The sequence below is a fragment of the Akebia trifoliata genome, chromosome 4 (genome assembly GCF_017979445.1).
Source record: "Akebia trifoliata isolate Shusen 1 chromosome 4, ASM1797944v1, whole genome shotgun sequence".
Classification (NCBI taxonomy): domain Eukaryota; kingdom Viridiplantae; phylum Streptophyta; class Magnoliopsida; order Ranunculales; family Lardizabalaceae; genus Akebia; species Akebia trifoliata.
In genome coordinates this window covers 9,114,693-9,126,985 of record NC_141378.1, presented here as the reverse complement: position 1 = coordinate 9,126,985, position 12,293 = coordinate 9,114,693, and the positions used below count along the sequence as shown (strand labels likewise).

The window sequence follows — 12,293 nt, the reverse complement described above, 5'->3', positions numbered from 1 at the left end:
GAGCCTTCGAGGGGTTTTACATTCGTGCATCAGTCTCAGCTCTCTCCCTTGGAGGAGAGATGGCTTCGCTCTGTAGATCTGCTGGAATGGCGGGTGCGAGGTCTCTTGCTTCGATTCGACCCAAAACCGTAATCTCCAAAACCCTAAATGCCAGTTCGATGCCTTCTCTCTTCTCTCCTTCTACAAGATCCGCTCCTTTCGCTTCCAGGTAAAACCCTTGATCTCAGCGATCGAATCTGAAACCGATTCTTCTTAATATTTGTCTTTCTGAAGACTCTAGGGTTTTCTATGGTTCCTTTTTTTTTCCAGGATTTTAATGGCGTTAGGAAGCGTAGAGTCTCTGATGCCACTCCACAGCGCTATCGCTTCGGCTCGTCTCAAATCCATCATTTCTGTGGACTCCAGCTGCTGGAGTTGGCTTTCTCAAGGTAATTCGTTTCGAGTTCTGTTTATTTGATGACTTTCATTGATTCACGATTAAGCTGAAAATGAGATGAGATTATTGGAGTTCTCTGATTGTTCGTTTTCTTGTTGGATGGAGAAATCTATTGTGCTGGAGATGATTAATGTGTTTCTCATCATAAGAAAAGAAGAATTATATTTTATTTATGTTTTTTCATGAATGTTTTTTCTTGTATTGCTGCAATTAGCTTTCATGAGTCTTAAAGATTTCATTTCTTAGTCTTTAATTTCTTCCAAAACATGGCCTAGTCATAATTTTTTATCCTTCAGGGGTTTCTAGTATGCTAATTAGAATAGTTACCAAATTCTGTGGTTTATTGAAGGAATTGTTATTAAATCGGGATATTTTTCCTTCACCTATATAATCACAATAAATAAATAAATAAAAGATGATCTCGATGCACTGGTAAGAGGAAATGACCTTGACGAAGATGTTAACCATTACCGACATAGAGTCAGATGATGAGGATAACATTGAATTTGATGATTTTGACGAGTCGACAGATCTGAACTTGGACTCATGATCATATGATTTTTTTATATTCTGAACAATATAAACAGTGAATGTGTTGTGGACCTATAGTTACTTTTTGTGCTGTATGGATGATCTCAATATTGGGTTTGATGATTTATTATTATAAATTAATTTGGGATTTGTTGATTCTATATGAGAACATCACTTGGTGTAGTAATGATTGCACAATCCTAATCCTAGCTCAATTTCTTTCCGATTATTTTCTGATTTTATTGGATTTTCCGATTTTCCCCTTGCCAATTAATTCCCAAACCTTAACTTGGTAACTATGCTAATTAATAATGATAGATGTATCGAGCTTCATGTTCTAATGTCTATGCTGATTTGCTTTCTACTTCATTGTATAGGATTTGCTTTACCTTTGTGACAATGCCTGCTGGCTGTAAACGGCGCAATAAACACATGGAATTGTCATTGTTGCATTAAGAAGACAGATGCCTTCAAGCTTAGAAATTCTGAACTGTTTATTGAGTAACTAATGCAAACTAATTTGATTAAGTTAATAACTTCTGTAGAGCACTTTTATGGACCCTTTTTTATGTTATTTTTTGGGGATTCCTTATTTTCTGTGTCTTTAACTTCATCGTGATGCAATCACATGGTGTAATCTGCATGATGGTATGGATGGATAAAGGATTTTTTCTGAGTTACTTTTGATTTTTGATAAATATGATCTCCAAAAAGGTTATAGCTATATGCAAGCTAAAACTTTATGTTTGTTCTGTTGAATGTTCCATATAGCTAAGAGAGAAGAGGTATCATGAGAATAAATAAAGGCCAATTCCTCCATGAGTTCGCTCAATTTCCAATACTTTGATTCTTTCGGTGTGCTCATGGTTTGAGTTCACTTGGATGACATTTTGCAAAATCTCAACAAATCCCAATCTCGTTCATTGATACTTCTTTCAAATACGTGTCTTGTAAGAAAGGAATCAACAATCTCTTCCAATGTATGATCCCATATCTATGGGATCACTTTTGGTGTCTAGTTCTGGTCTATAGGATTAGGAGGTTGACATAAATTCATTTGGATATTTTTCATTTTTTTACATGGCACGGTGAACATAAAAATATGATCTTTCAATTGAAAATTTTCCTATCAAGTCCATCTTTGAAATCATTAAATATAGTAACACTTAAAATTCTCATCCTCACTTCTAATTTGTTGAAAATCTTGTGAAACTTCTTACAAGGAACATGATATGTTCTTGTTATCCTATTTTGGTTCTTAAAATATACATAGCTGAAATTTTTGTTTCTCCAACTTGTTTGGTACTTGTTTCATAACTCAAACCTCTTTATCCTTTTTCGTTGAGTGAATTTTTTCAGATACTAATTATCTTCCTATATTTCCTTTTGTGGATTACTTAGACTTCGCAGTTCCTCGGTGATGAAGATTGAAAAGCTACCGTTAAATCAAACCAAATCAGCTTGTACTCAACTGGTTTTTCTTCAATGTCATCTGCCAGTTCCTCACACATTTTTCATTTCCGACCCATTTAGTATTTTTGTTTATCCTTCGTGTAATTTATCAGTTTCACTAAGAATATTGTTTTTTTTTTTTTTTTTTTGTGGTTCTGTAAGGATCATTGCATCCTATGCTTACCAATGTGAACAAAAAAAAAAAAAAAAATGGAGCATCTCATCCTTCAGTGTTATAAACTTTCAAAAAGACATTCACCCATTTTTCCGCATCAGTGTTCTAGAAGCGATAGGATTTATGTTGGTTAAACTCCTTCACCTGCTAATTTCTCACCACTAATCTTGTTTGCTTAGCTAAAAAACGATATTTATGTTGGTTTCTTGGATAAACTATTAATGAATTCAGGTTTAGAACTTGGAATCTTTTAAATCTTATGGTGTATTATAGTTTAGGACATTGAAACCTTATGTTCTTGTTCCAAGTGATTCTGTTTTCCTGATAAACAGCTCACTTCGAGATTCCCACAACTGTTGTTAATAGCAAGTTACAGAAAAGGTAGTTTGCTTAGACTTTATGCTCATTATTCTAAGAGTCATGCTAGAGTGACCTCAAGATTGTACCTCATATCGCACAGCCTGATGTGAAAGTGTGTAGGAATCATAGATGCTTTTCATCGAGATATGAGCCAAAAAGCATCTATGATTCCTACACACTTTCATGTCAAGGTCAAGATGTGCCATATGAGGTACAATCTTGAGGTCACTTGAGCATTATTCTCATTCTAAATACATTATCAACTATTTGCTGTTGAACGTTATATTTGGAGTCCTGCTGGAGTGACCCATCATACTTCTTGACGTGAAAGTAGATAGGAACTATAGATGCCATCTATGGTCCCATACACTTTCAAGTCAAGAAGTGCAATATGAGGTTCCGGCCTGAGGTCACTTCAGCATTATTCTTATATCTGTTATTAAGTAATGGCCTTTATATCTTTATCGTTGCCTCTATATGTATGATATTGTTTACCTTCATCTTTAATATTTGCTGTTTTACAATCATATAATTCTAACTGTGACACACTTCCATTGACATTGGTTTTCTTTGTACGTGCCCAAATCATCTTAAACCAAGTTTCTTCTATTTTACTTGAATGAGGTTATTACTAGATATTTGCATTTTGTTATTTATCCATGGTTTTAAAATCAGGTATCTTGTCTTACCTTACCCCAGTTATAACGGAGTTAATTCCTCTTGAGGGAGAAGCAAACTGTCTAAATTGATATAATATAATATATTTAAATAATTATGATTTTTCTTATTATATGGTGGATTAGTAGTAGATTCTTAGTTACAAAATCTATATTTTATATAGATAACAAACCTTAAATCAGTAAACGAAAATTAATTTTTCCTTATCAAAAGCACACATCTCAGTCGATATTTTCAAAATATTGGGTGAGTCAACTTTGGTTCATCTCACCTAGTTGCCTTCATGATCGAGATGACACAGCCCAGGCATTAGTCTGAAAAGAGTTTTAAAATCATGATCTCGACATTGTCATTTATTTTGATACCAGGTTCTTTTTTGGTAACCTAAGAGCATCTTCAACGGGGTCTCAAATTTTGGTGGTAATACCAAATTTTAAAATTGTCTCTATAAAAGCTCTCCAATGTGTCATATGTCTCTCTCTGCTGTTTTTGTTTGAAAAAGTGCATTTTTGGATAATTCTTTTTACCAAATTGTCATCCAAAGTATACAAATAGCATTGCATTTTTGGAGTTTGAAGCGTTGGAGAAGCTTTAGTCAAATATGACATTTTTTTCACTTTATTATTTTAAAAATGGAATTGAAGAGGCAATATAGCATCTCCATTGGAGATGCTCTAACATTCTACAAACACCGTATATCAGGGTTGGCCTTACCCGACCTTGTAAAATTTCTACTACTCCCATGATCAAATATAAGTCACTCATCTAGCAACATCTTCTTTTCAATGTATCCCCTCTTTTTGAACTTTGGGGTATTTTTTTTTTTTTTATCTTTACTTAAGTTGCATATATATATATATATGGGCAGCGTTCTTTTGACAAAATCCTAACCAGTATTTTAGACAAAATTTCGTCTTATATAACTAAAATGTTTCAGAATGGAATGATTTTTTGTGAAGATGATCTCTGTAATAGTCAATTCTGAAACTTTTAACCCCATGAAAAGTAATTACAAACTAACGGTAAAATTGACGGTTCACGATTCTTCACTTTATAAATTAAGGTTAGAAATTTTAGAATTTGCTAATTTTTTGTGAGGATGATTTTCTCATTATAGAGATCATCCTCACAAAAAATCAACCTATTTTGAAATTTTTAGTCTATATAAGACAAAATATTTTGTCTAGAATGTTGTATAAGATTTTGTCAAAAGAACACCACACATTTTATATATATATTGTCTAGGTCATACTTGTTTTTGAATCCGTGGTGTATCCTGAATTTTAGCTAAATCTCACTAATTAATGGGTATCTTTTACTTTCTTCAAATAGCATGATTGGAGGGATCTTCCTTTGAATATAAACAAATTCATGCATGATCAATCTAAGCATATGAACTCAAATTGAACTTTGGAAAAAAAAATATCCATAGTAATTTGAATGTAATATCACCATCAATTATTTTAACAACAATAGGCATGTATGACTCTTTGGGGGTTAAGAGGATAAAAATAGAAAATAATAAAATTGGAAGGGTATTACTAGAAAAGGGTGGAGAAGAGAAAATATAATAAGATTTGAAGGGTATTATTGAAAAAAGAGGAGGAAAGGAAAGGCGATTAAGTTGGAAAGATAAATATAAATTAAAAATTATCTTCCAAATTCGTAATGAGATTAAATCTCAACCCCTCTTTATGTGGAGGAGTAGGATCTACCATTGTATTTTATTGTATATATAATTATTGTCCATACATGATTGTCTTTATAACACCATGATACTTACCGAGACCTCAATTACAATCCCACTTATAAGAAATATTCAAGTTGAATGTTCTAAAAAACAAAAACAATAATAATAACAATAACTAGATGAAGACAAGAGTATGTGATTGGAGTGACAAACTTGCAATTACGTAAGACATGACTCTGGATAAGGTGAGAAATGGAGGAATAGGATTCGTTTAGATGACGATGAAAATGATCTCTTTTGGACTTCCATTTTTTTCTTTTCATAAACTGGCTGCTAGATTAATTAAAATCTAATTCAAAAGTTACACATGGACAGAGATCTATATATATATATATATATATTTTTTTTTGATTGATTATCTATATTCTTTTTGGTAATTTAGATTTGCCATCTGCAATGTTATGGTAGCTAGCAAAATATTCTAGGGTTTTCCACATAGGTTGAAGACGCTAGATTAAAATGAATGTATCTTAAATTTTGGGGGAAAAAAAACAAAAATCAAAGGTCTTTGTTTAGAGGTTGAAGGCCTTGGTCTACAAAAAAAAAAAATTATACCCTCAGCTTCAACCTCTAACAGTAAACCCTTGATTTGGATTGGTATTCTTGAAGTAATTTGCTCCATCCCTCCCGTAAATATACAAATCACTTGGATCATTTTCTCACAAATCCATCATTTTCAACCCATAAGGATGTTTAAGTAACACAAGAGTTGGTATTCTTTAAATGGAATACTGCAATATATAAAAAGCAGTGGGAACACAGACAATGTGAATAGGTGCAAAAGTATAGCATTTTTATAGATTAATAGGAAATGGAACCTCAGTTCCAGCTTTGTTGGTCAAAATGATACTTTATCTGATATTCAGTATTCCCATTAACTAATGAGTCTGGAATTCATTAAAGCTATGGGAGAGATCATCTAGGCTCTTACATTAGCATACTAGTAGTGGCAGGCAGGCTAGCTCAGCTGGCTGGCGGTGCAAGGACCAGTGGCTCAGGAGCCACCTCTGCTGTTGAATACCCATTGTTAACGTGATTAAGCTTGTTGTCAGATCCCCACACCCTAGCAGTTTTTACATCATCTTGGGCCATCAATCTTGAGAACTCCTCGTGATCATACGAGGATTTGGCCTTTCCACCAAAATCACTTGGAAGGATCTCCACATCGAAAAATGATCTCATCAGTTCAATGCTATCTTTGTTCTTTGGATAGACGAATTTCACCTTATGGAACGTTTTCGTATCCAGGAAGTATTTCACAATCTGCACAACAAAGTGAGTAGGTTCATTGATATAGATAGGGCAGGCAATGAACCGGATTTTATCTAGTATCCAATCTGATCCAATCCAAAAAAAAAAAAAAGGATTTGGATGTCCAGATTGGATTCGGATTGCAATAGGATTGCAATATACAGACCCATTAAAATTGTGTATCCCTTAAACAATCGTCCTCTCTCTCTCTCTCTCTTCTTGGATGCAAGACACTTTTCATCGATTTATTTTTTACTTCATTATCACCAAAAAAAAATTTAGGAAAAGATCCTAAATTTGATTTTGAACATGTAAGTTTGGATCAGATCAGTTTGGACTGAGTGAACCCTTAATCTGATCGGATTCAGTTCAAAGTTTCTTTTATCTGATCTGATCGGATCGGATCACATCAAATCTGGATAATATGGCAAAGGTTCCAGATTGATAGCAGTTTGGTACAGATCCGGTAGCGAACTGATCCATTGCCAGCCTTAGATAGAGAAATTACGGCTAAAAGCATTTGTTAAGTATTTAGCGACTGGAAACTTCACTTGGTAAATGTTAAAGACCTAAACCGCATCTAAGGGAAAAGCAGAGTTTCAAACCTTCCAAAATGCTTCGAAAATCCTTGGTGGGTTGTAAAGAAGTGCAACAGAAAGCCTCTCGGGATAGTGATTTTGTAAAACGTTTATGGTATCTCGGGCTGTTTTGATGGGCACATTAGTGCTCAATGTCCATCCAGTGAAGTCTATCAACCACGTCATCTGCTCTTGACCCTCAGGAAGGTTGAGGATAGCATTCTCTATGAGATATACCAAATGTCGGATTTGATTGTCGGCACCTAAAGTGTTCTGCCAAAAACAAAAACAAAAGGATTGTAATATGAGGCTAATTAGTTTCATGATAGAACAAAACTTCATGCAGGCCTTGTGAAAGATAAATCAAGTACAAAACCTGCATTCCTGGTCTCAATACAAGAACACTCCTCCCTTGTAAATCATGAAAATTTGCTCTGTAGACTTTTCCAGTCTCACCTTCACTTGCTACTTCATGCTGATAATGAATTAGGTTTAAACAGTTAGTACAAATTAATCAACCTCAATTAAAAAAAAAAAAAAAAGGATCATTAGAGGATATTTGACAAAGTTACTATGAAATATTACAAGCAAACCCTACAGGATAATATAAAAACCTAGTATGAAAAATGAAAGTAATCTGGAGAATGTAAAAAAAGCCAATTTATTTGCTTCTTTTCTGTGGACGTTACATCATAGAATCTGAGAGATCAGGACTCAGAATCAACTAGTTGGTACATATATCTTTCTGGTTTAAAGATCTACTAGGTGGGACCATTAAATGGTTGGGCCACACCCCCATGGATTCACACCATTGACCATTATGTCATCAGTAGTCCATCATTGCCAGTCTTTCTGGTTTCAAGATCTAATCTTTTGTCTAGCATTGAATATTGGATGCAAATTGGATACAGACCTGAAAACCTTAGGAAAAAAAACAGGAATCCTAACAATCCTCTGTCCAGTAGATGTATTATGAGTTTCAAAGAGAATGAAATTGGACATTGGTTGCTTCATTAAACAATCAATCAACGAAGCATTTCTGGCGTCGGCCCATCCTTGTTAATTTTTCTTCACGAACTTACAAAATTGGCACACCCAAACAAATAGACGTATCATAGAATCTAGAACTACATGAATAATATACAGAGTATAGCTAAAATGGAAATTAACGATGAAGTAAATCTTATCCAAATTGCCTTAGATGCGGGTCAAATATGAGCACTCAGTTCTATAAAAATATAGTGGCCTTGAAACATATTACGTTCAACTCTGACAATGATTCAGTGTGGTTTCCTCAAAAGTTCAGCATAAGCATCACATACTTTTTTTATACACGTAAAAGTTTTGATAGAAGAGAAAATAAGGAGGTCGAGAAAGCCTAACTATTGTAAACAGAGGAAGATCATGAACAACCCACCCCACAAGCCAACACCCAAGGTTAAGAGTTCTCCTTACATATGACCCATAAAAAATGGAAATCCTCAAAGAAGAAACATTGGGATTCGTTAAAAACTTTGCATCAATAAAAAATAAGTCCTACAATGCCAATCCATAAGCTAATTGACACCCTCAGAAAAGGCTGGAGAAATCTCTATATTAGGTGAGTGCCTCACAAACACTTGAAGAGCTGTTTGATGTGGCATCCGTACCTAACAAGAGAACCATAACCTTCCAGTTTTTAGTATATCTTATAACCCAAGGAACCCACAGAAAGCTGTAAGGATCTCTGTATTAGGTAAGCGCCTCAGTAAAACTTGAAAGAGATGTACAAGCCATGTCATAATCTGCCAGTTTAAGTGTATCATCTGGCCATATTTGCTTCAAATTTTGCTTGAAATCAGGGGTGGAGCCAGTGGGGGCAGTTGCCCCCACAGAACTCTGAGATACCCCTGTATTTTCAACTAATTACAAGCCCCATTTGCCCCCGCTCCCTCACCTCCCTCCCCATTCACCCCCATCCCCTCACCTGCCTCCAATTTTGACCCCCTCAATTTTTGAAGATGATATCGCCTCTTGACTGGGCCTTCTCTAATAGACTAATTGGAAATGACTTAAATATCCTTTTCTTCAACTTCAAACCAAAAACATCTGAATTTCTCTTTATTAACTATAGTTTGTCCCCACTACAAGAAAATCCTGGCTCCATACCTGCATGAAATGCATGCTTGGTCTTCTTTTGTTCCCTTGGGGAAGTCCTAGTTCTGTCTTTGCCTCTTTGGTTGCCAAGATATGCATTATACAAATTCTCTTAAGATTTTTCAAATTATTAGGCGGTCTCCCATTATTTATATTTCCTTATTTTCCTACTCTTATCACTTCCACAAGGATTTCTAGGTCTGGCTTTATAATTTCCCAAAGAAATGCATCAATTCAAAAGTTTCTTAGACTACCAAAATTATCAAGGATTATTATATTAATTCTATAAAAGCCTTCCACGCCACATGAAAGAGTAGATCGTGATGCAATTTAGATGAGGACTTGGCTCAATTACATTGATAATAGCATTTTCTTCCGTGATGAATCATATTTTAGCGTAACAAGAACATACAGACAATTAACATCAAGAGAGAAAAAAAGCAAAGGAGTACAAAATATAAGTTTTTAATTTTTTTTGTGTGCATATTCTTGAAAACATACCCAGCGGATTTCTTCAGGCTTATAGGTCAACCTCCACTTGAGTGACTCTTCCAACATTTTCTTTGACTTGTCGACATTCCAGTTACGAGCTTCTAGATATCTCCTCAGACATGCATCAGTACAGAACTGTAAACTGGGTCCAGATAGTGGTCCAATAGCATCCTTGAGCTCGTTGACCTGTTCGTATCATAAGGATATGCATTATTGCCAAATCAAGCATCTTGATAGGCAATCTACCTTTAAGGAAATTGTGATTTACTTTTGCTTCACATAAAGAATAAATCAAGGTTTAAAGTTCAACTAATTAGATGTTGTTCTTCAAATTTCCCTCTATCATCTAGTTCTAAAAAATAAGATATATTATTCAGGACACATTTTTAGTGACTAATAAGTGAAGAGATGCTTGGGCCTGGATAGAGTGGAATGGAGGAACAATATTCATTTAGAGCCCATTTGGATACACTTACAAAAGTTTTCTTTTTTTGCTTGTGAAAGTTAAAAGGTTAAAAAACTTGTTTTGATTCATTTTAAAAAGTAAAAAAATCTTAATCTTAACTTTTTAAAAAGCAAAATGAAACTACTTTCTACTTTCTAAAAACTATTTCCTCCCAAAGCTAATTTCGTCCACAGTTACTTTCTACTTTGCATCCAAATAGGGTATTAACCGACCCCCAAATCTTTTGTTGTGCTTTACGCATTCTAGCACTATGACACTATCCAAAGAGCATTGTAATAGAATGCATAAATCAATCAATAAGGAACACTCTCAAAGGGTTTTTTATTTAAATAGTTAGCACTCTCAAAGGTATTACTTCAAATACAACAAAGCCGCCCTTCTTATCAAACCGTCAACTCTCTCAATTATGTAACATATAAATTAGATGGATGAGCTTAAGTGTATATAGGAGCTTCTAATGACCTTTGCATCTTGCTGAACAGAATCATTCTCCTGATGGTTATGAGAATGCCATCGACGAAACATGGTGACTGCTTGTCAATTTGCAATGGAATCCGACCTGCAGCAGTAAACCAGTAAACCCTTGAGTGAGATCATTTATAGCCTTTTATCTAAAGTCAAAAGGGAAAATCAATTATAACAGAAGACTTGGGAATAAGGTTTTGAGGATGACAGAGAAAAAGAAGAAAAATCAATTGTACCTTAAACAAAACGATAAGTTTCTCAATCAATGGTTGAGATAAATAACAAGGAAACTATACTAGAATCCGAAACCGATGCACCAAACGTAACCAGACATTGAAACCAGGGCAATGAGCTTGAGATTATCAACAGAGACTTACAGACCATGGGGATTATAAAATGTTGATCTAAATCATTAAGTTCCAGAAAAAACTAAATCCCAAAAAGATCTAAAATTATACAAGAGAATTACTTTCATGTTGGTGAATACTTTTAAAACTAAAATGGAGCAATAAAAAACGAGATCAAGATTTATCAAATTTTCAAAGAAAGTCCCTAATAAACCTCGATTTTGTGATCCATTTATAAAGAATCTACATCAAATTCATTGACCCAGTCCAAATTAACTGCTTCTCCAAGGTGGGAAACCACAAAGGGTCAAATTAGGTTTCCTTCTCATACAATCTAGATTTCAGACTGGACCAAGCCCTCACAGATCCGAATTCTATTTTCATTTTGCATTTCCTACCAAAATAAAGTTTATTTTTTTTGTCAATCAGCCACAAATACGCAAAAATAAAATACAGTAAGATCATCATCCAACAGGGAATAGTAGCTAACACTAGCACTAGTGTATTAAATGCCTCTCCTTGAAAAAGAAACCCTAAACCTCTGTTCCAGTCCAGATATGATGAACGATCATAGCTACACTGAAGAAGCCAACAAATTACAGAACCTTAATCAATAAAAACTGAGAATAAGTCAAGATCTGACGAATTCAAGATCAACAAGCAAACCAAAAAAAACCCTTAAACTTTACATCAGAAATCCTTCTATACGAGAGCGATCGAGAGAGAATCATACAAAAATTACAGTAAAAAGTAGAGTAAAAGAAGTGATTCACCAGAATAGTCCAAAAATAGCTCCGAAAAATCAGGAAATCCTATATTCTTGGATAAATCTGTTCTTACTACGAGAGAGAAAGAGAGTTGGCTAACCTACCTGGTGAAGTCAAGAGAGGGAGATCAACTCTCCTTTTTTTCCCCTCTGTTCTTTTTTTAGGGAAAAAAGGAGATAAATTCTGTAAGAAACAGAGAAATGGATGAGAGATTGTCGCTTCTCCTCACGAGAGTTTCTTTTCTTTGATCTACCAAACCACGAACATGAATCTCCTCAAGTTTCCACCCACGTAGAGAAAAAGAGAGAGAGTCAGTGTGTTTGCTTTCTGTGTGTGTTTTTTTTTTTTTTTTTGAGCTTTAAGCTTTTCCGGTTCCCACGGTTACGTCCTCTGAAATTATATCTCATTT

At 34.5% G+C, this 12,293-nt stretch overlaps 2 protein-coding genes across 4 annotated transcripts; one reads left to right on the top strand and one right to left on the bottom strand.

The window, feature by feature from the left end:
* On the top strand, positions 1-2,639 carry LOC147403589 (uncharacterized). Of its 2 annotated transcripts, none has more exons than XM_086439213.1 (3): positions 1-208; positions 310-428; positions 2,369-2,639. In XM_086439213.1, exons 1-3 carry the CDS (start codon positions 60-62, stop codon positions 2,386-2,388), a joined length of 288 nt encoding a protein of 95 aa, XP_086295339.1. In that variant the 5' UTR covers positions 1-59; the 3' UTR covers positions 2,389-2,639. The 2 variants fall into 2 exon arrangements, with proteins under 2 accessions (XP_086295339.1, XP_086295338.1); XM_086439212.1 differs by lacking the exon at positions 2,369-2,639 and adding an exon at positions 1,345-1,647 and having other exon boundaries at positions 2-208.
* Positions 2,640-6,154: 3,515 nt separating this feature from the next.
* Positions 6,155-12,254, bottom strand: LOC147403588 (uncharacterized). Of its 2 annotated transcripts, none has more exons than XM_086439210.1 (6): positions 11,985-12,254; positions 10,768-10,864; positions 9,849-10,025; positions 7,588-7,686; positions 7,239-7,484; positions 6,155-6,645 (listed from the first exon to the last, which is right to left on the bottom strand). In XM_086439210.1, the coding sequence occupies exons 2-6, from the start codon at positions 10,828-10,830 to the stop codon at positions 6,346-6,348; spliced, it is 885 nt and encodes a 294-aa protein (XP_086295336.1). In that variant the 5' UTR covers positions 10,831-10,864; positions 11,985-12,254; the 3' UTR covers positions 6,155-6,345. The 2 variants fall into 2 exon arrangements, with proteins under 2 accessions (XP_086295336.1, XP_086295335.1); XM_086439209.1 differs by having other exon boundaries at positions 11,989-12,253.
* Between the last annotated feature and the right edge of the window lie 39 nt (positions 12,255-12,293).